Consider the following 22,553-nt stretch of genomic DNA (forward strand, 5'->3'; position numbering starts at 1 on the left):
AAAATACTCGTATATATATACATCTCTCGTAAATATACCAAAGAAATTAATTTAATGTTGATTTTATACCATGTGCGGAGACAATATGGAACCTCCTACTGAGTTTATATAAATGTTTTTTTTTAAACATTTCTTCATGAAGTGAACATTTCAGCCTTTTTGTTAGATAGGAAAAGTTGTCTATTTTGATTGTGTTATTCAATCTTATAACAGAAAATAAAAAAAAAATCCAACTAATATAGTCCAAATAAAAGTACAATATTGGAAAAAGATGATGTATAAAGTTGGGATATGTATTACATTCCAAAGTAAGTATTTCAGCAATGAACTACACATTCGATTTCTTCTTTTTACAGTGCCTATTTAAAGCGATCATATTCTATAATTCTTGAACAATTGTAACAACCATAAGCCCTAGATGCAAAACAGTTATTGGAAAAAGAAAGAAAGAAAGAAAACAATAAACTAAAAAAAGTCTAACTCTCTTGTTTATTTGAAAGAAGAGAGAACTATTTCCATAGACTACAGCTTCATATTGGTATGTTGGTCACTGGCCCTTTGAACCAATGTCTAGCACTCACAACCCAGGTAGAAATGGTAATGATCAACAAGCAGCCAACTGCGATGGGAGTGTAATTAAGAGTTGTGTCTGTAACGGGGTATTCGACAGGCAATGAAAAGAAGACCGAGATTGTAGCCACCCAGAGAACAGCCACCCAACCAATGACGATTCCATAGCGGCCCAAGTTGAAAGGTCCTGGCACAAAGGAGTTCTTTGCCAAAGTCACTCTAAAAAATATGGGCAAGGCATATGCAATGTATAGACCAATTGTTGCTATGGAAACCATAGCATTAAAGGCCACTGTGCTTCCAAGAGACTGCAAAAAGTTACAAGAAAAGAAGTAAATACATCCTTCTCCAATATATAAAAAATGTTGGTTTCTTTGTGGCAATAAGACTTCAAAGTTCAAACAACTTACAATGAAGGAAAATGATTTTTAGGGTCTGCCAAATGCCAACCAAGTGGTACATCCATCGAGTTAAAACTAAAATTTACGGGAAATTGCTAGGCGTGATTGCAATTGAAGGTATTGTAATATAAGATTATGATGCCAATGAAATGGATTTAGAGATTAAATGTAGATGGTACTTTAATGCAAATGTTCATACCGTTAATGCCATACAAAACGATATGAGAGCAGAGAGCCAAACTGCATTTATGGGGACCTCATTTCCATTCACTTTATGCCACGTTGGCGAAAATGGCATCGCTCCATCTCTGGAGAATGCGTAAGCCATCCTATGAAGAAAAATTATACCAAAAGTGAAGCTGTGAGCCAAAATACATGCATTTTAATCTGTAAAACAAGAACAGAAAGTCAGCTTGCCTGGAGTTGCTGGTGACAGAGCTCATTCCACAGAAAAAGATTGCAACAGCTACCACAATCAAGCAAATAATTCCTCCAACTCCATTGCCATATCTGCTCTTGAATGCTTGGTAAAATATTTCAGCAATGGCATAACCTCCAGCATCATTGTTTTCATCTAAAAGGCTTGGGATGCTGGTAATGGCAAAAGTGATGCCGAGTATATAACACCAACCAACAACAATTGATATCCCAATGGAGCTAATAATTCCCTTTGGTCCATTCTTATCAGCTTCTATTGTTTCTTCTGTCTGTAATGTTATAGGAAGAAGCAAACTTCTTTGCAAGTTATCTAACCATTATATATAGGCACAAGACAAATTACTAAAACAAAGGTAGAGGAGAACTTGCCATATGAGCAGAAGCATCATACCCAGTTAGGGTATATTGACTCATTAGAAGTCCCAAAATAAAAATGTAAAGTCTATTGTTAATTCCTTCCCCATTATCAGTATTGAAATGAGTGAAAACAAACTTGGGACTGGCCCTTTCCGTTGCCACCAAGGGGACGAGGAACGTAAGAAGAAAAACACCTAAGAACGTGACATCCTGTTAGGAATGTAAGCTTGAAAAAAGTTCAAAGAAAGAGAAAATGAACTTCCATTACCAAAAAAGTTCCATGCTGCAGCAAACTGTCCAAAGAAAGACAACCATGAAATGGACAGGCTATTCAAGATAGCATGTACCAACAAAATTGCACCATGGAAAACAATCACTACATATTTAGATGCCTCATATCCTCCATTGTTTTTACCCCCTGTGCTAAGCAGAACTATCACTTGAATTAGCTGAGCAAGTGAATAATCAACACTTGTTGTGACTGCCCACTGCATCATATCACTTCCATGAGTTAGGGGATATAAAAAGAAAAGCTCAACCTGATTATAAGAATTTAAACTTTGGATGTAAGATGTTTAGAACCACCTGTCCAACAATGTTAAACCTGTGCAAAGATCAAAGTTATTTGCAAGAAATCAGAAAATGTTGGTAGAATAGATTCACAATACATAGAAACTAATGTAACTGCAGTTTTCGATGATAACAAGCAAATCATATCCCTGTGTCAATAAAACAATTAAAGGACAGGCAAGGAGCATGGGAAAGAAATGAAGTACTTCAAACAATTCCACCATGAACAGCGAACAGATTTTCATTTGGCTTAATTGAAAGCCTTCAATTATAAGGGATGAGGAAACAGTTTTGCTAAAAACTAGACAACAGATATTTCTCAAATCTTAATCTATCTGTCAATTCAATATCAAGATTACTTAACGGTGAACATTCATTCTTCTACATGCTAAAATCTCATTTTAATTTGAGCATCCAATCAGAGTAAGATGGAAATTATGACCCAAGAAAGAAAAAAAAAACATTGACAAGAAAAAAAATGATTACCAGCCAGTCATCCAAGAGGCAAAGGGAGCCCAATTAGGACCCGCAAGCTTAGCACTCCAATAGTAGAGACCACCAGAAGTTGGATACGAAGAACAAATCTCAGCCATGGACAATCCAACAAACATGGTGAAAACACCAGCAATAAACCATCCATAAACCAACGAAACAGGGCCACCAAAATTCAACCCATTATTGTAAAGAGTGGTTATACCAGTGAGAACCGAGATAATCGAAAACGAAAACGCGAAATTAGAAACAACCCTGCAATTCAATCAAAAAAAAAAAAAAAAAAAGGAAAAGAAAAAACTCAACCCCATCAAACACAAGGATCAAAGATACTCAGATTCACAACACGAGAAACAAATAGTTGAGAAATGAAATTTACGAGAGGTCGCGCTTGAGTTCTTGTTTGTATCCGAGCTCATTAAGACGAGCATGGCCAGTATCAAGCAAACCGTCGGCCTTAGTAGCCACCATAATCGAAAGAAACAGGAAAGAAAAAATGCGACGAAAGCTTGGATTAATACAGCGAAAAACAACAACTCTCCGGTCTTCTCCTTCCCTGCGCCTTTGAAATTGGCATAAAATCACTTGTTGTTTTACTACCAAAAACAACGATGAACAGACTGTTTTGGTTTGTTGAAGAATCGGATTCGAATTTGTAGGAGGTAGAGTTTGAAGGGTCAAAAAAGACGCTGAATCCGAATCTCCATTTATATTACAACACGAGTGGAAATTTTTTTGGATCCACACACAAAATCGGTTGCATGCTCTGTCTTTTCTTCCCCTTTTTGAGTGTAGAGAGCCAACTCATTTGCTCTTCCTCCAATCATTTCTTTTTTTCTTTTCTCTCAATCTCTTTTGGAAGAAAAAGGGGAATCTCCTTTTCCTTTTAAAATATAATATTAAAAGACATCATTGCATGGTGTTTGGGATTTTGGATTTGTTTATTCGTACTATGTTCAAATCAATCGTCAACCCAAAATTTTTGACTTTTATAGTTGTCTTTAATAGGTTTCGAGAAAATTACTTTTTTAACCTTGAATGCGTTCGTGTTTGGTTTTAATTTTAAAAATATATCTTTTTAGTCCTTAAAAATTTTTAAGTGGTTCTTTAATTTCGAGAATGGAAATTTTTACAAATAGGTTCGAAGGATTTTACAAGTATTTCTCTTGTTTGATGTTTTAAAAAATAATTATATGATTTAAATGTAAGAAAGAATAGTTTTAAAAAGAATATGATTTTTGGAATGTTTATGTACCGATGTATCTATTTATAATAAGTTGGTTTTAGTGTGTGAATTTTTATAGTTTTATTAACTTTTTAATAGAAAGGAATTGTGTTTTTACACTTAGAATTTGTTGAAGAAGATGAATGAATAAAAGTGAGATGCTAACAACTCATACGTCAAAAATAGTTATAAACTTATGAGATGTCTTGCCACTAATATTATTTAAAAGGAGAAAAAAAATCAATAAATTTTAATTTTTGATACCAAACTTTTAATTTGTGTTTGGTAAATATTGTTATATTCAATGCTGTAAATATATATATATATATATATATATATATATATTCTTTTTTTCAACCGCCAATTTTGGTTTTCAAGTTTGAGAAATATGTGCTGTAATAAATATATCTTTTTAGTTATCGAAATTTGTATGGATAGATTTAAATGGTATTCGGAAATTTTTTCATTACTTTTGAATTAGAAAAAAGAAAAGTTTAGAGAAGAAGAAATGATTTGGAGAAATTAATTTCTATTTTGTCAAACAAAGCGACACTTTTTTCTTTAAATTTTTGGTCTATTATATTTATGAGTTTTGACAAATGCGAAAATTTTGAAAATTCATTAATCGAATAAATACAAAATTTACAATTAAATGTTTGAGTTAACTAATGTTGTATTATACCAAATTTGTTCAAAATTAACATAAATAGTTTTTTTTAAAAATTAACAATTTTATTAAAATCCACCAAGACTAAGAGTTAACTTTTAAAATGTTCGAAAAAAAGGAAAGAAAATCTCATAATTTATAGATTACGTGTAATAAGAAAAAAGACAAACCCTAAATTCAAGACAAACCCTAAATTCAAGAAGACAAGATACTAGAATGTTCCCAAGCGTATGGCTCAAACTCCGCCATGTACATTTTGCGTTGCTCCCAAAGAAATTTGAAAGAATAGTGCTTGTAAGTTAAAAGGAAGACGTGCACACTTTGTCTAAAGTACAACATTTATCTGATCATTAATTGAAACTTGATTCCTTCGATTCTTCCTCTTTTATCGTACGATTAAATTATATTTAATCTCGATTGTTTGATAGAACCTCGATCTACATGGTAGTTTATTTGAGATTGACTAAAGAACTATAATGTAATCAAATTACTAAAAAAAATTGTTGAAACGAAATAAATTTAGTATTAGAAATCAAACCTAAAACGTTCAATCAAAAATGAACCTTTTTTAAATTGCATTACATTGTAAGTTTACCATGTTGCGGTTCACCAAAGGAACTCTTTATGAAAAGTCCAACAAAAACTACATTCCAACTAAATTCTAATTTGCTCGAACTCAAAAGGTGTGAAGGGAAATTTTTTTCTTGTCAACGTCAAACCATAAATGAATACATGAACAGATACGTACATGGCACGAAATGAATTCAATTCTGTGCAAAATCCTAATCAATATGCAAAGTTGGGATCAAAATAATAACCTCACAATACGAAACCATAAATCTCAAATAAACAGTCATCACAAATATGGGGAGATGAAGAAAAAGAATCAAAGAATATAAATATGGAAAGTGATCGTCTTCATTTCAAGCCCAACTAGAAAGAGTATTTTGTTTTAGAAGACTTACACATCCTCCCTACCTATGTACCCAATCTGATCGTACTCTATTCCTCACAACAAATCAAAGCTCTGAGTTCGATTCTTGTTCCACTTTCTATCTGTTCAACATGGGGCTTGAATCTTGTGTATTGAATCTCATTTCATGCTGAGGTTGAATGTAGACACTTTCGATTTCGGATTGCTGCACGTTAATGTTATTGGCATTTGGAGACGACGCTTGAACTTCGTTACGAGACTCTGCTAACATCTGAAAGTATGCATGAGGTCCCCAACCTACAAAACAAGGTGTAAAATTACAAGAGAGTTAGTTTGAGAACGAATTGAATGCTCAAAAATTAGGACTACTTGTGTAGCAATTTCATTTGGCTGAACGGAAAATGATGTAATCCTAACGAATGGAGTGGAAGGAGCTAAGGATCCATCACAACAAGCTGCAGATTATGAGTTCGAGGAAGATATGGGTCGGATGATTACATCATCATAAATTCAAGCATTGCGTAATCACAATGCACGGCAACAATCTAATAGTCGGGTGTGAAATCATCTATTAAATCATTAAACCCATAATTGACTATAATAAAACTAAAATGGGTTGTTCGGAGAAGCAACCTTTTATGTTCACATGAACGTGGACTGAAAAACAGATTACATTGGAAAAACAAAACTAGCGGTAAATAATGAAGAAAGAAAGTAGACAAATCCTATCTTTTCTATATGCACACATCTATACAAGCCATTCGTCATTTTATTCATTTATGATTCATCTTAACAACTACAGAATACAGCCACTTCTACCGGTCAACAACATTAAAAATCAATAATCTATGTTTGATTAAAAATTAGGACTTGGGCAAATAAATTATGTGATAATTAGTGAGATCCAGATCCAATAACTCGATGCTATTACTCTATTAGTCAGGAAAGAAAAATAAAAATCGAGATTAGCATTCCAGTTAAACTTTACAATTTTATATTACTTCCCCATGTTGAAAGAGCAAGACTTAGTCCAAACAATAAGATTATCATCCAACCAATCAATGTTTCTGTTAACAATTTTATAAAGTTAGAACAGAGAATAAAAAATAACTACTTGGGAGTTGGGACCATGCCAGATGGATCTCAAAGCACGTCAACAAAACAAAAGTAAAACTAACATGGAAGAAATGTTAAAAAGATGATTACTGAGCTAAAGAAATAATAAATTTATCATGGACATATTATTGCTTCATTTAATGTAAAAGTAGAACAACTTGCATAGCATTAATGATTATGTGGGTCATACCGTCAATGTGATATGGTGCTGGAAAGAATTGAAGATAACAGAATGAAGCAATTGTCAGTCCTGGAAAAAAAGGTTCAAATAAGAAAAAAAGCAAAAGGAGCATAAATGAAACTTAGAGCAAATAAATAAGGTTTTAGATGAACTAACCGAGAAGGCCCCCAGCAAAAACATCTTGCCAGTGATGCCAATAGTCATCAACTCGAGAGACACCGACAAGAGCTGCAATAAGCAGGGGTAGGAAGACAATACAGAGTTTTGCAACATGACCCCTTTGGTCAAATGCCCTTATTTTCCCGGACAAATACCACGCAAGAAATCCAAGACCAGCAAAAGACCCTGCATATCGACGGCTTTCTACGTTAATAAGCATTAAAAAACACAAGTGAGAAAATAAACCGACGAGGGGGGAAAAAAGACTAACGTAATGCATATGTCACAAGCAAGCATTTGTATGCACTAATCCACAACATGAATTACTGACCAAGGCTGGGATCAATAAGAAAATGAAATAGCAAGAAATTAAAAAAGCCTATTAACTACAAGTCCCTGATTAATATATGTTGTCCTAAAAAATGTAGTCTCACTAAAACACACATTGACATTTTACGGTGAAAAATAAAAGCCTCGACAGTTCTTGCTTGGATACTCCAATCTTAATCAATGGCTTAACTTTGAACCAAGAGAAAATACAACAGACATAAATGGTTGCTATGAGTTCCCTTGGCAACATACTGAATATCAATGCCTTTTTGAATGATAATTCTAATCAAGGCAAGCATATTGCATTTACACAGAGATTGGATCTACTATTCTACTCTGTGTACCATGGCCAATTGTAGCAGTAAATAAAAAATTATTAAAGGGGGGTAAAAGTAGACAGTCACAGACAGTTATATAACATAATTCATGAGTAAATGTCTATCTTACAAGACGTATGCCCGCTCGGGAAACTTTTATATCCTTCTTTAATAACACTCTTATCTCCTGTACACAAAACACCAGTTGTGTTTCGATCAAACACCTGCACATATCAAACACGAGTCTTATAATTAGTGACAAAATAAAAAGGAATAAGATGCTTTCATATGCACAAATATGAAAAGCAAGTGAGATAATAAAAATGAAACAAACCCCTTTCCCATCAGGGAAACAGCGCCAATAGAAGTCTGGACGTGGCCTACCAACACCATCTTTAATAGCGTCAGTCATTACTCCAGTTATTAAAACAGCAAACAGAAGTCCTGAACAAGCACGAGCAACCGTTGAATATTATGCTTGGTAAGGTTATCCAGAACTAAAAGGTTTTCCAATGATTATATAATGAGAGAGGAAGAAGAGCTACCCAATATGGCATGGTGGAGATCGTAGACATCCTTTCTAATGAAATAGTAGATAATAAACACAGTAAATGGTATCAATATTGCAATTATCTGCCACAGGAAAAAGGAAAAAACAAAGTCTTATTTTCTTTTTACTTTTCACAAGTAATGTCAGGAAAATAAACGACTATAGAATTCGCTATAATACTAGCAAATGCCAGTTTCAGACATACTGGAACTGCCCAAAGGGGAACGGTATTATCTTGCAGTGGGTACTTCAGGTCTGTCATCATCTCCTGTCCAACAAAGCGATGAAATGGTTCTATTACGTTTAACACGACCTCTATCACCACAAGAAGCACAAGGATCAACCAATCATGCATATGGACTCTTGCTAAACGAGCTCCATGGGATCTCACAGTATGCGTACCCAACTGAATTTCTGGCATTTTGTCCGTAAGCTGATAAGATGACGAAACAAAAATTATAAAAACATAGTGAAGTAATTTAAGCACTAACAACAAACAAAAAAATAATCACGAGGTAAAGTGAATTAGAACTTCATTAAAAGTGTGGTCACAATCAGAGTCATAACCATGTCATTTATCGTGAAAGTCATACAACACAAGGAATTTTCCAAAAGAAAAGCCGCAAATGATGCAAAAATGGCAAAAAAACAAGCTACACGAAAGAAGGAAATTCTACATTAGAACCCTAGTAACCTATTCATGCTGAACAAGACGACTACAAAATGTGAATGCGTCTTTTGAATAAAGTAACGGACAGCAAATCTTCTAATGGAAATTCATTTATTAATTTAAACGTAAATACACACGCACGAAATCCTAGAACCGTTCAAACTCAACACCAAGCCTCCCTAACTCATCTCTCAACTTTAGAGTTGTTATAAGGCCCAAAACGTACCAAACCGCTTGATTCCAGTCCGGGATGGAGTAAAAGTAAAACAACTTCAAACTGCCGCAGAAACTAACAAGATGCAAGGAACAAGAAACGCAATATTTCATAGTGGAGTAACAAGAAGAAAAAGAGAAAGAACAGAAAAAGAAGTAGAACTGAAGTGTAATTGAGCGAGTTCGCATTTCATTTCATTTCATTTCATTTCGCATTGTATCGAAAGAAGTGAAAGAGCGAGTCCACAGTGTAATTAGAGAAAGGCAACAGATAAGAGAAAACAACAAAAACGGCATAGACAGAGAAAGAAGAATGGTTGAGAAGAGAGAAATTACCAGTGGATTCCAGTTTGAAGGAAGAAGAAGAAGAAGAAGAAGAAGAAGAAGAAGAAGAAGAAGAAGGATGGAGAAGGAAAGGTAAAGGCAAGGAGAGAAGGTGAAAGAAACCAAATCCCTTTTAGAATTTGAATAGAAAACCGCGTCGCGCTAAAGATTAAGTGGGAACTACGAAGGTTGCTAAACCAAAACCAAAAACAAAATTTAACTGATACAAATGGAGGAGATATTAAATAATAATAATTCTTTATTTATTTATTTAACTTAAAAAAACAAAATTTAACTAATACAAAAATAATAACTCGTTGCCTATAATATATTACTATTTATATCCATGCTATATATGTCTATATCACGACTAAAAATCATGTTTTATGGATGTTTGTTCTTTATTTTTATAAGGGTAATTATAATGTGTAGCAATTTTTAGAATAATTATTAAGTATGTAGCAATATTTTAAAAAAATTGCAAATATAGCAAAATTTGTTAGTGATAGGCTTCTATCGGTGATAGACTCTTATGGTTTATCAGTGATAGACCAACATTTGCTACATGGTCTATCAGTGATAGTCTCCTATCATTGATAGATTTTGCTATATTTGCAATTTTTTTAAAATGTTGCTATATACTTAATTATTTTGAATATAATTGCTACATTTGCAACTATCCCTTTTTATAAAGTGTAAATAGTTTATTTTAAAAAAAAAAAAGAAAATCCTATAACATTTTTTAAAATACTCTAAAAAAGAATGTAGTAAAGACTTCAAGAAAAACACACGTTGAAAATGTCCCAAGGGATAAGGTTGCCTGTTGTGATTGCAAAGGTGTAAATAGGAATTTTTTTTTTTAACTGATTAAATTACAAATTTAGTTCAAGATTTCTATTTATTTAGTTATTTATCTTTGAAATTTAGTTGTATTAAATATGAAATTCAAATTTATATATGACATGGATAATTAAATTTTAAAAAATTTGAATTTATAAGAACTTACTAAACATAAAATAAATACTTAAAATCACTAAATAAACATGTGAACCTCAAAATTTGTGTACTAAATATATGTAAGTTATTAATTTTTCACATGAAGTCATAAATAACAAATAATTATTTAAGATGTACTTTTAACCCTTTTTTTTTTTCCTTCTTCTTCTCGTTGCAATGATTAAAAGGGAAAATGATTTTTTTAAAACGAGGTACGGTCAAAGTGTTCATAGTATTCTTTGCTTCTTGTTGTGTTTAGTATGATCATATTCCATTCCCCAATTTGCTTTGAAGAAAAGGCATTGGGAACGTTCTGTCTTCTTCTGCTTTTTTATATGTTATATTATACTTTTAATTTATCCAAATTAAAATCTCATTTTCAAAAAAGGCAGCTTCATTCCTTTTTATTTTATGTTTTCTTGTGAAGAAAATCACAAATTATCTATTCATTATCATGTAGCAGTGCAGAAAATGAGAATAATTAATTAATTAGTTAAACAGATTTTCTTTCGTTTGCATAATTATGATAATTTGTTTGATCTATACGTACGTGTGTATATATAGCAAAGCAATCACATGGAGCGAATTACTTATAAACTCTCCTCTTAATTATGAGTTCTTTTAATCTTACAAAATAATAATAAATGTTCCAAAAAAATTTAAATGAATTAAATTAAGTAAAAAAGAGCCAATAGATGAATTCTTTATCTAGAGATTGAAAGTTGGATGAGTTCTTCGTAATAAGTCTATATAAAATAAAAAACCAAAAGATACAATACTCAATCACTTCTACTGCCATAATATATATATTCACAGCAACAAAATAAATAAATAAATGAAAAGAGAAAGTTGTTTAAACAAGAAAAAGCAAAGAAAAAGGCCATAGGAAAGAATTAAGCAGAACTACTGTCTTGCCCCCATTTCCATCTGGTCATAGGTTTGGTTATGGAAAGGTGTTGGCTCAAAATGTGTATTGTTGTTGTTATTGCCATTTACTGTTGGTTCTGCCATTGGCAGATCAACAATGGTCACAGCTTGTGTTGCATTGCCACTGCTGCTTCTGCTTCTATGGAACTCTTCTTGTGCTATGAAGTAAGCATATGGACCCCATCCTATATAACAACCAATACAATCATTAATTCACACATCAAACTATGAAATAACAAGAGAAAATATAAACACTAACAACATGGTTGGTTAGACGTTTTTTTCCTCGTCAAAATTCACTTGTGACAACACAGGTAACAGTGTGTTTGGTGTTGGTGTGATCTAACAAAGAGGTTTAACAGGAAGTGAGAGTTGTGTGCTGTGTTTTTACAGATGTGTATTAGGCAGTCGTTGTTTCTAAATGACCTGTTCAAAATTTTCACTTCTCACGACTACAAAACAGAAAACACTTGATTGAGTATATTTAAAAATTAGGTATGGAATTTGGATAAAATCTCAAACAAGCTCTAAAGTCTAAGCCACCTAAAAGAAGCCAACATGACTATAATTTGACATATATTCTTTTTAGAGGTTTAAATCCTCAAACCCCACTATTTTAAACCGAACGAAAAGTTAAAAGTATGTTTATCGACTTTTCGAGTATAAGAAAAAGTGTTTTCAAGCATTTAATTGTTACCGTTGTCATTATAAGGAGGAGGGAAGAATTGAAGGTAGCAGAAGGCCGAAACCACCAATCCTGTCATAAAGAAGTACAAAAGCAATCATTAAAATTCACAAAAACACATCAGAAGTTCTCATCCTAATGAAATCAAAATGTTTGTAACAAACCTATAATGGCTCCAGCGAAAACATCTTGCCAATGGTGCCAATAATCATTGACTCTAGAAACTCCGACAAGTGCAGCAACAAGCAAAGGAAGAAACACAGGGCATAATTTTGCAACATGTCCTTTCCCATCAAATGCTTGCATTTTTCCAGATAGGTAAAAGGCAAGAAATCCTAACCCTGCAAATGACCCTAGAGAAGAGAAAACACACAGACACACACAAATTTATGTCTAAATCAAACATTATCACTAGAATCACCTACAGCAACAAGACATTATACAAAGCATTTTGCAACTTACATGAAGTATGCCCACTTGGAAAACTCTTGTGTCCTTCCCTTATTTCGCTCTCTTTCCCGTTACATATCACGTTTCCCGTTCGATCATATGCCTAAATCGATAAGAAAACCCAACATGTTTCCTTAAGGCTACTTAGCTCTAAGAATATATATGTATTGTTGTTTGAAGCTCAAGGAAGCAGATAAAAATTTTAGAGAAAATGGTTGTTGTTTAGTACCTCTATTCCGTTGCGAAAACAACGCCAAAAGAAATTCGGCCGAGGGCGACCTACGCCGTTTTTAATAGCATCAGTGATGATAGCAGTAATCAACACAGAAAATAAAAGACCTGTTCATCGCAAGAGTAAACAACAACAGATTGTCAGTAAAACAAAGTTGAAATCGGTTGGGCGTCTTTCGAATTACTTTTGAAGTGCTTTTAAAAAGGCACTTAGATATATAACTTGTCTTTGTTGCCTACAAAAAGTTACCTAAAATGGCATGGTGCAAATCATAAACGTCCCTCCGCCGTATGTAGACGATCAAGAATATCAAAATTGGCAATATAACAGCATACAACTGACAAACAAAACAAATAAATTATAATTTACAAATTCTGTTTAAAACATTGACAAAACAAAAAAAAAAATCTATCTTTTTGGATTGTTACTGAATAAATTGAGGAAAGAACTTACAGGGACAGACCAAACAGGAACTGTATTATCTTTAAAGGGAAACTTAAGATCCGTCATCATATCTTTTCCCACATAGCGATAAAATGGATGAATTGACACTAAAACCACTTCAATCACAACGAGAAGTAGAAGAATCAACCAGTCGTGTAAATGATTCTTAGCAACTTTGGCTCCATGGGATTTTATTGTATGTGCAGAAGGATCTAATTCCTGGCCAAAAAAGTAAAAAAAATTAACAACAGATTTCAATAAGTTAGAACAAAACAAAGTAACCCTTTTGAAGAAGTTATTAGAGAAAACAAACCCGAAATCTCCTTGAGGAACTGCGGAAAGTAAAGAAAGACAGAAAATTCTTCAACCAAGCCATTATGAACAGAACAGAGAGATGAACCACTTCACTAATAATTATGGTTTAATTAGTGACGGAATATATAAAATATTGGAGATTTTGACAAGACTTTTCTTTATTTTTCTTTATTTTTCTCGGAAATGTGGAATCTCCAATGGGAATGAGAAGAAGTTGTCAAAATCAAATTGGAAGAAGGAAATGGAGAAAAAGTAGGAAGCTTCTTAATTGCATTTAAAGAAATGGATTTGTCGTTGGTGAAGTAGAAATGGAGGAGAGGTGGGGATGGGGAAGACGACGGTTGACGACGGAGAGGACGGCGTTGAAGAGAGAATATAACGGGGATTAATAACCGTTTGAAGTGTTCAAGTCGTTGACTTGTATGAGTTTCTCAAATTAAATGGGAGTTTTGACCGTTCCTGTACGCGTAAGTGGTAGCCATTTCCCATGTCTTTCAAGAGCAAAGACCTTCGTGGCTGGTTCGGAAGAAGAAACCAAGGTTTACAATTTCCATGAAAGTGTCCAACTAGTACTAAATTATGTTCTCAATATGATGCCCACCAAAACATGTGTTACTTTTTAACTTCTACAATGGATCCAATATTATATATACCAATAACGTGTTAACGAGATTTTCGGTTCAAATCTCCACCTTCGACTTGTATTAAAAATGGTTTATCGATTTTGTTAGGACAAAGCATAAACGGTTAAGCAAAAAAAACCATTGAGGAGCTTTACGTGCAACACCGTGAAATAATGGTATTTTGACTATGACAGATATGGTTATAGAAGGCAACTCCAACAACTTTTTATTTGATATTGAAACGTGAAAATATCAAAATGTGGCATAAAAAAGTATTTTAAAAAACAAATTACTATTTATGGTATAAACATTAAACCATCCATCACAATCCAACTAATTCATTTGAGTGACTGAATAAAATTTATTACGTCAACACGTTTTCAATCATAAACTTAGTAATTTAAACGAACAAATATAATATTTGAAGTTTCGTATTTTTCTTTTCCAAGCATACGTTAATAATAAATCATTTTTGTTTTCAATAACTAAATATAACAATCACGATCACATAATCAATAAATTTCAATTCATATACAATTTATATAATTATCGATACAAATGTAATAGTTCAATCCAACGTTCTAAATATATATAAAAAAAAACTAATTATTACATTAAATTTCATATAGTTTATAAACTTTGGAAATATCATATTCCAACTTTCTAGTATTTAAAAAAACTTGCAAAATCAAACATATAATAAAGTTGAAACTTAGATATAATAAATCAATTAATTTATAAAAAGTTTGAATTTAAAAATGACTAAAATTGTAATTTAAGTTTGATTGAATGGGCTTGGGCCTGTTGCTATTCACACGATTGGGTCAGCTAAGAATGGAAACGGACCAATGGGAGTAAAGTATTTAGAATTTGTTTGGGTTAAGGGTGGGAAAAGACACATAACCAAACACTCTTCTTCCTAACTCAACCATCTCATCCAAATTTTGCTCTATCCGATTCGAAATCCGAACCGTTGCAAGTATAGTAATTAGAATCGAAACATTAATATATATCATAATATTTAAAAAATTATAAATATAACAAAATTTTATTACGATTATGATTTGTCGTATCAAACAATTTTATTGAAACTTAAGAATTAAAATATAATAAACTTAAAAGAGTTTTGAATATCTCACGACGATATAATATAAAATTTTTTGTTATATTTTAATTAATTTTGGTTGTATTTAAGGTTGAAATTCAAATTGGTGTTAATATATTTAAAAGGAAAAAAAAAAAGAATGAGAAAGAGTGTGATAGTTAGCCTATTAATTGCCATCATCCAATAAATATCTACATAGGAATTGAAATCAATATTGACTATGATTTGAAAAGTGATGTGAGAAAGGCAACTTGCAAAGATATTTTTCAAGTGGTGAATCTTCCACATCATCAAATTCTCATATTTGTGGTGGGTCCAATTAATTATCTCAATACAATTAAGGTTTAGTGATCAATAATTTTTCCTTTTCAACTAATTCAATACTTCATCTATTAATAACATTACCGTTTGGCCAATAAATCTTTTGTTATAGTCCTTTGTTTGACTTTTGTTCCCTTTCACCTTCACTTCAAAGTTTAAAATTTAATTAAAAAGTGAATCTCCCAAAAAAAAAAAAATATATACTGAGTTTAAATTAATAACATCTAAATTTGATACCAGGTAAAATAATCGGTATTTTAAATTATTTTAGAGCTCTTTTATAATACCATATTGTAAAATTGTAGCATTAAAAAACAGAGTAGGTAGGTTCGTCTCGGTCGATGTAAACCTTTAAGGTCAAGTGTCTCAATTGCCTCTCCCAAATAAGTATATAGCAAGATTTTTAAAAAATTACGAATATAATAAAATGTATCAAAGTCTATCACTAATAGACCATTGTAGCATATTTATATTACTAATAGATTTTACTATATTTATATAAGCTTATTACTTATTATAAATACACTTAGGTGAAATATCTTAATCTTCATTATATTTTATTTGAAATCTTACAAAACCAGTCTTTCACATGTCTTATCAAATTTCCACTAAAGTACATAGGAACTATATGTCTTGTCATCAACATTAGTGTTTTAATTTTAAATTAGATTTTTATAAAAAAAAAATCTCTATATATTATTATTGATTTAAATCACCACTTATATACACTCCTCTCAAAGTCTTAATTGATATTATTACTTGATAATGTTCCCATTACTTTTAATTAATTACGAAAAATGAAAAACAATTAGTAATAATATAGGGTTGGAAATATCTAAAAATGTTATATTATAGATATCGATGTTTTGTAAATATTTTAGTTCATTATATTATATTTAAAAAATGTTGTTTTTTAATGTCAGTAATAATATTTAAAATTTCTATATACCAAACTATCCTAATTGCTATTTATAACAAATATAAATTAAGATTCATATTGTCCCATTCAAAAATTATATATATTATATATAAAAACATCATAAATAGGCCCACTAATCCTACTAATATCAACAATCACCCATTATAATTAATTATAATTAGGTGTAACAAGTAATGTCTTAATTATTTTATATAATTTTGACATGAAAAAAGATATCATAATTTAATTAAACTATCTTCTCAAACCTTCAAACAAAACAAGAATTATGAATATACCAAACCAAAGTCATAAGATAAGGTTGTCTAATATATATATATATATATATACAAAATAGATGCCATTATTTAAGTTAGGTCATCCTCTTTATTATTCCAACCTATATAACCTACTCATAAGGCCAAGAACAACATAAATTATATTTATAAATCTTCCTCATTGGCATTTACTTTTTAGTCCTTTCATTGATACCCTTTCATAAATTTTTGTTGTTTTCTTAACAATTTTTTTTTAATAATTAATCTAATAAGGGGTAGTATGATATTTTAAAATTTTGTTTAGATTAAAAAAGAATTATAGAAATAAAATTACAAAACATTTACCTTTGCCTATATCATTTTCTCCATTTTCAAAAGCCAAAATGGGTCAATGGGCCAAAAATTACTTCTAGAAAAATTGGATCCATCTCAAAACCCAAAGTAAATAAATTTGACATTAATCATCAAAGCAACAGAGAGGTGAATCATGTGTAAAATAAAAAATAGTATCATTAAAATATCATTATAATCTTTGTAATTTTAACAAAAACTTAATTTTAGAAACATAATCACTAATTTGAATTCTATTTGCATACAGAAATATAAACAAAATTTAGCATTCAGAAACACATAGAACTAAATTTAAGAAGTTAACAAATAAATTAACAACGAAATGATTGATAGCTTTTACGGTAATCATTGATTAGGATCAAATGTTTATTTGAAGGCATACTTAACAAAGATAAATACATACCCATTCAAACAACGACGACAATTTTTTGAGATTAATGCAAACGAAAATGCGTTTAATGAATTGTCCTCTTAATTACTAGTTAAACGTGAGAAGACGAAGAAACGAGAAATAAGAAAAAAAGAGAAAAGAGAAGAAGTGGGTGTGTTGTGTGGGGGAGGTAGCCGTAAAGCATTGAAAAATTAAAAATTCCCTTAAGCACTTTGACAAACTGTTGCTTAAAGTGCTTCCAAATAAAATGTTGTTCTCAAAATTTTCCTTCAATCTCTCTTTCTTTTTTCATTATATTGTCTCTCTATCCCCTTTCTTCTTCAAATCTCTTTTTGCTCATTTTCCAATATCAAGAATCTCTCTTTGCTTTGCTTTGATGTTTGGGTTACTTTTTGTGCCTCATTGCTATACGTGCCATAGGAAATGCATATTATTAATTATTTTTCATTCATGGGTTTGATGTAAATCCATTTAGTGATTCTTTCTTCTCATGAGGAACTTCAACTGTGAAATGATGGTAATAAATGCAAGTTTGAATTCATCATTATACCATGTTTTGATGTTTGTAGATGAGAGTTGAGTATGTTAAGCATGTTTGTTAATCGATTACGCTCGATTTGATAACCATTTATTTTTAAAATTATATTTGTTTTTTTTTCTTCATGATTTTCTTATTTTTTTGTGTAAACAACGTCTTGATTTTTGGTCAATTTTTTAGAAAATAAATAAGTTTTTTGAAAATTACTTTCTACTAATTTGATTAGGATAAACTTTCTTAAACTTAAATACAATTTATTATTATTATTAAACTTTTAACAGCTAAATTCTAGTTTTCTCCTACCTCTATTAAGATTTAATTTATTTAACTTTTTTGAAATATAGAAGTAAGTTTCTTTTAATACATTAATTGTAAAAATGAAGATTGAGTCTATTCTCTTTAGAGTAAAAAATTATGTCAATGACCGTTGAATTAAGGTTACTTTAGCACAAGTGAAAGAAGATTGTGATGTTCAATTTTAGGAGAAAATAGAGAAAGAGGGAAGACAAAAAAGGAGTGTGGTGTCAGCATCATGTCATCAAAGGATAGAGGGTTGGTGCAAAGAGTGAATAATAATGAAAACTCCATCTTCATCATCTTATCTCATAAAACAGAAAAAGGACAAACACACCAGCAAATTACTCTTTCATACTCAACATGCTTCCCTATGTACCTACAAACTCAAACTCTTTTCATCCAATTTCGTATTGATATCGTTTGATCTCTAGTTCGGGTTAGGTTTGTGTAGTTCTAGAGTGGTTGTATCAAACTCGTTTTAGTATCTCATTTGACATGTTAACGAGAAAAAAAAAACATATATATATATATATATATATATATATATATATATATATATATATATATATATATATTTTAAAGCATATGCGAAAGGAATGTGATTTTATTAAAAACATTTTGAAGTGTTAAAAGAAAATGAAAAGATATGGAACTTAAAAGTTTAATAATAATATTGTATTTGTTTGAGCTAATTAACAAAACCACTAAACAATCAATAATGAGAGAAAACAAAAATGGATTTAATTAGATGTAATCGTACACCTCAAACCAACTAAGGATAATGTTTATAATTTAGAAACTTGAAATCCAATAATTTGACGAAGTCAATATTTAATTATTTATCTTTTTCGTGTATATTTGTTTCATTTTCTCTTCTTCAAATATTTAATAGATCTCTTAGAAATCTTTAAAAATTATTGTTATTTTTACACACATCGATATTTTTCTAATATTTTAGTATCTTTAGTAACTCATTTGCTTTTCGTTTTTTAATATTAATTTTGTTAAACTAAGTGTATTTGATAATTAATTCAATTCAAACTTGTTTTAAAAATTATGAAGGAAAATTGAAAAAAAAAAAACTTAATATATGGTTTTTGTTTCTATTTTCGATAAACCAAGATTTAAAACTTAAAAAAATAAAACTAAATAATAGAAATGATTATCAAATGAGACATTGTCTCCGAGATTTCATCTTGAACCATTAGTCGACTAACGATAGAATGACACGAAAATTAAATTATAAGTTAACTAATTTAGCAAAAAATTATCGATATAAAAAGTAGAATTTTATTCCTCATATACTTGAATTAGAACATTTTAAAAAATAACAAAAACATTGAAACTATTTACAAAATCCATCAAACTCTCTCTACCTCATTTAAGATTTTTGCTATATTTAGTAAATAGCTTCATTTTTTTTCCTATCTATAACAATTTCCCAAATTAAAAAATACTCTTTTTATTTTAATGAGATATTAATGATGAGGAAAAAAGGATAAAAAATTTATTCACGAGCTCAACTCAACTGCCATCTATACGTGCTCTTCAAATTTCTCCACCCGTGCTTTTATTACAATACCTTTCCAAAAAAAAAAAAAAAAACAATAACGTCAAAAGCTTTGGCATTTGAGGCTTCCACCCTCTCTCTTTAATCTAATTAATTGTCCCTATTTCTCTTATTATTATTATTATCATTCTTTTCCTAAAATATTTTCTCATCAAATTTAAATTTAGATCCCACATTTAATGGAATAATAATAATAATAATAATGTTTTGAAACGAAAATGATTTGTAGTGGGGTCCATTAAGAAGACTTTTTTCCAAAATTGGTGCAATTTAATTGGTCCTCTAATTTCCAAAACAACAGACTAAACTTTTTCTTTCTTCTTTTTACATTATTTAAAAATTGTTCGATTATTTTACTAAACAATAATTAATGTCTAATTCTACATTAATGAAATAAGCTTATAACTAAATTTGATGCTTATATTATTTTAATTTCAAGAATATGCAATAAATAATTTTATGATGATGCCTTTTGTATATTTTTCAATACCTAATTTTAACATTAATATCATTTGGATTTGAGTCGAAGTTGTTGGACTCGAACAATTAATTTTGTCATTTTATTCGATAAGTCTAACTTGAACCAATTTGATCAATCAAATTTCGTTTTCTTTTTCTCATTTGAAAATTCAATTGAGAGACAATTGGATCAATTTAAACTTGTATTCTCCAACTTTATCGAAAAGTTTGATAAGCTCTTTGAATAGTCCAACATTAATTTTGTTGCGCTAAATATATATATATATATATTAACCAATTGTTAATAGATTTTTGTGAGGAATTATTGCATAAAAGCTTTGGCTAATCTTTTATTAAATAAAGAAAGAAGTTTGTAATGGTAATTCAAACTAATTAATCACATGAAAAAAATTTATAATTGAAATGTAGAATGGACTACCAACATGAGTTTTTAAATATCTACTTGATTTAGGTGCTAAAAATACCATAAATTTACTTGTATTGTAAAAAATAATCACATAAAAGAGTAGTTTTAGATTAAATAAAGAAATAATCGATAGCTTAAAAAGTCAAACCTTAAAAAAAAGCTTGAAAAGTCAAATTCAAATGGAAAGTTGGTTTTGAACGGAATAAACTTTTTTTTTTTAAATTAAAACTAAAATAAACGACGCATTAAAAGTGATTAGCTATATTAAATCAATCTTTGTATATGTTTAAATTAAAATTATATAATATTTCAAAAGTGGATTTTAATTAAGATTACCTTGTCTAACGTCTTTAAATAACTGTATTTATTTTATATGAATGTTTTTGTATACATTATAGAATATTTGATGAATGAGTTTGTTTAATATTTTTGGTAGGAGTGTTCTATAATATTAAAAAATGTTTAAATATTTAAACATCTTACAATAATGCAAAATTAACATAGAATGCTTTTAAAACAAACAATAGCTTAATTTAGTACTATTTCCATTCAACTATTTTGTACGTTAGTATCTTATTTACTCGAAATTAATTTTTTAAAATAAAAATAATGGAAGCATCAATCAATCATTCTATATTTATATATATAAAAGTAGTTAATATGGAGTTGATATTTGAAAAATTGATTATTAAGTTGAATGATATTGTATAAAGTGGTTGTGTAAATATAAATAATAGTATGTATTAATGGTAAAAATGAGAGAATAATTGAGAGAATTTAACCGGGGATTGATCGAGTGTTGGAGTTAGCTGCCAGATTTGAAATTCGGGGGTCTTACGTGGCGCCAGAAGAGGTCAATCACACCAAAAAGTGTGTATACTATAGAAGCACCTGATTTCGAATCCTTTTCGGAATCTCTATTTTTACCCTTTTTTAAATTTTATTTCTATTTTAAAAGAGGCTTAATTAGGTAATTTTACAATTGGGTTTGGCAGTTGGCAAAACCTTGTCGCTTTACACCACAGCATCTTCGAATCTCACGCGATTATTCTCTTCACGCGTAGTACCAGTTGCCCCCAATCAGAAGGCGCGTGATTTCCGCCTACCTTTCTGCGTCTGGGTTCTGTCGTCTTTCTTTTCTTCTTTAATTTGATATATATAATATATATATATATATATACTGTAAGAAGAAGTTTGGCTAATTGCGCCACCGGATTGCGGCCGAGACCGCTTACCCCCTCATCTTTACGTCTTCCAATTCAAAGTTTTGGTTTCTCCCTAATCTAAATAAATAAATCAAAACCTATTTATGGAATAAATAATTGTGCGCTTTGCAAAAATAGTAAAGAAAATAAATTACGATAATAAGATTCATACCATTAAATTTTTTAAATTATAAAAATAGTAAATTTAAAATAAAATAACTCTCCTATAGCTTTTTGATAGTCATTTAATAGCTCTATGATATATCTAATTATTTGTTGTATTTACAATATAGGAAAAAAAATGTTACGAGTGATTTTCTTCTAAATTTTGTTGTCATCTGATGTAATTTTCCAAAATAATTTTATTTATTAGTTGGATTAACGAATTAACATATTTGTTTAGCTGTACATGGTTGAGATGAATACTTCATTCTAATTTATATGCTTTATTACGTTAGACAAACTATTTTATTTTGAGTTTCAATAAATATTGTTCACTCGATTCTTTA

The 22,553-nt window shown here is 30.3% G+C and overlaps 3 protein-coding genes across 4 annotated transcripts; all 3 read right to left on the reverse strand.

Moving 5' to 3' along the window:
- Positions 1 to 261: 261 nt before the first annotated feature.
- Positions 262 to 3,721, reverse strand: LOC103489313 (amino-acid permease BAT1 homolog). Its single transcript, XM_008448420.3, has 8 exons — positions 3,208 to 3,721; positions 2,823 to 3,083; positions 2,352 to 2,370; positions 2,035 to 2,254; positions 1,779 to 1,960; positions 1,389 to 1,678; positions 1,171 to 1,300; positions 262 to 878 (listed from the first exon to the last, which is right to left on the reverse strand). Exons 1-8 carry the CDS (start codon positions 3,297 to 3,299, stop codon positions 531 to 533), a joined length of 1,542 nt encoding a protein of 513 aa, XP_008446642.1. The 5' UTR covers positions 3,300 to 3,721; the 3' UTR covers positions 262 to 530.
- A 1,807-nt stretch (positions 3,722 to 5,528) lies between these two features.
- On the reverse strand, positions 5,529 to 9,672 carry LOC103489314 (lipid phosphate phosphatase 2-like). 2 transcript variants are annotated; one of them, XM_051091067.1, is made up of 9 exons: positions 9,527 to 9,647; positions 9,204 to 9,266; positions 8,513 to 8,740; positions 8,303 to 8,390; positions 8,092 to 8,201; positions 7,888 to 7,981; positions 7,108 to 7,296; positions 6,961 to 7,020; positions 5,529 to 5,951 (listed from the first exon to the last, which is right to left on the reverse strand). In XM_051091067.1, exons 3-9 carry the CDS (start codon positions 8,726 to 8,728, stop codon positions 5,773 to 5,775), a joined length of 936 nt encoding a protein of 311 aa, XP_050947024.1. In that variant the 5' UTR covers positions 8,729 to 8,740; positions 9,204 to 9,266; positions 9,527 to 9,647; the 3' UTR covers positions 5,529 to 5,772. The 2 variants fall into 2 exon arrangements, with proteins under 2 accessions (XP_050947024.1, XP_008446644.1); XM_008448422.3 differs by lacking the exon at positions 9,204 to 9,266 and having other exon boundaries at positions 9,527 to 9,672.
- Positions 9,673 to 11,241: 1,569 nt separating this feature from the next.
- On the reverse strand, positions 11,242 to 14,163 carry LOC103489315 (lipid phosphate phosphatase 2-like). Its single transcript, XM_008448424.3, has 8 exons — positions 13,562 to 14,163; positions 13,258 to 13,467; positions 13,054 to 13,141; positions 12,802 to 12,911; positions 12,585 to 12,675; positions 12,287 to 12,475; positions 12,135 to 12,194; positions 11,242 to 11,622 (listed from the first exon to the last, which is right to left on the reverse strand). The coding sequence occupies exons 1-8, from the start codon at positions 13,622 to 13,624 to the stop codon at positions 11,414 to 11,416; spliced, it is 1,020 nt and encodes a 339-aa protein (XP_008446646.1). The 5' UTR covers positions 13,625 to 14,163; the 3' UTR covers positions 11,242 to 11,413.
- Between the last annotated feature and the right edge of the window lie 8,390 nt (positions 14,164 to 22,553).

This window comes from Cucumis melo, chromosome 10 (assembly GCF_025177605.1).
Source record: "Cucumis melo cultivar AY chromosome 10, USDA_Cmelo_AY_1.0, whole genome shotgun sequence".
Classification (NCBI taxonomy): Eukaryota; Viridiplantae; Streptophyta; class Magnoliopsida; order Cucurbitales; family Cucurbitaceae; genus Cucumis; species Cucumis melo.

Coding starts and splice junctions, on each gene's coding strand:
- LOC103489314 (XM_008448422.3), bottom strand. CDS start 8,728: ATGCCAGAAATTCAGTTGGGTACGCATACTGTGAGATCCCATGGAGCT. Junction 8,391..8,512: donor TTCCCCTTTGGGCAGTTCCA/GTATGTCTGAAA, acceptor TTCCTGTGGCAG/ATAATTGCAATATTGATACC. Junction 8,202..8,302: donor TCTCCACCATGCCATATTGG/GTAGCTCTTCTT, acceptor GTGCTTGTTCAG/GACTTCTGTTTGCTGTTTTA.
- LOC103489313 (XM_008448420.3), bottom strand. CDS start 3,299: ATGGTGGCTACTAAGGCCGACGGTTTGCTTGATACTGGCCATGCTCGT. Junction 1,301..1,388: donor TCTGTCACCAGCAACTCCAG/GCAAGCTGACTT, acceptor TTTTCTTCATAG/GATGGCTTACGCATTCTCCA. Junction 879..1,170: donor CGTTTTGTATGGCATTAACG/GTATGAACATTT, acceptor AACTTTTTGCAG/TCTCTTGGAAGCACAGTGGC.
- LOC103489315 (XM_008448424.3), bottom strand. CDS start 13,624: ATGGCTTGGTTGAAGAATTTTCTGTCTTTCTTTACTTTCCGCAGTTCC. Junction 12,912..13,053: donor TTTGCACCATGCCATTTTAG/GTAACTTTTTGT, acceptor TGCGATGAACAG/GTCTTTTATTTTCTGTGTTG. Junction 12,676..12,801: donor GTTTTCGCAACGGAATAGAG/GTACTAAACAAC, acceptor TTATCGATTTAG/GCATATGATCGAACGGGAAA.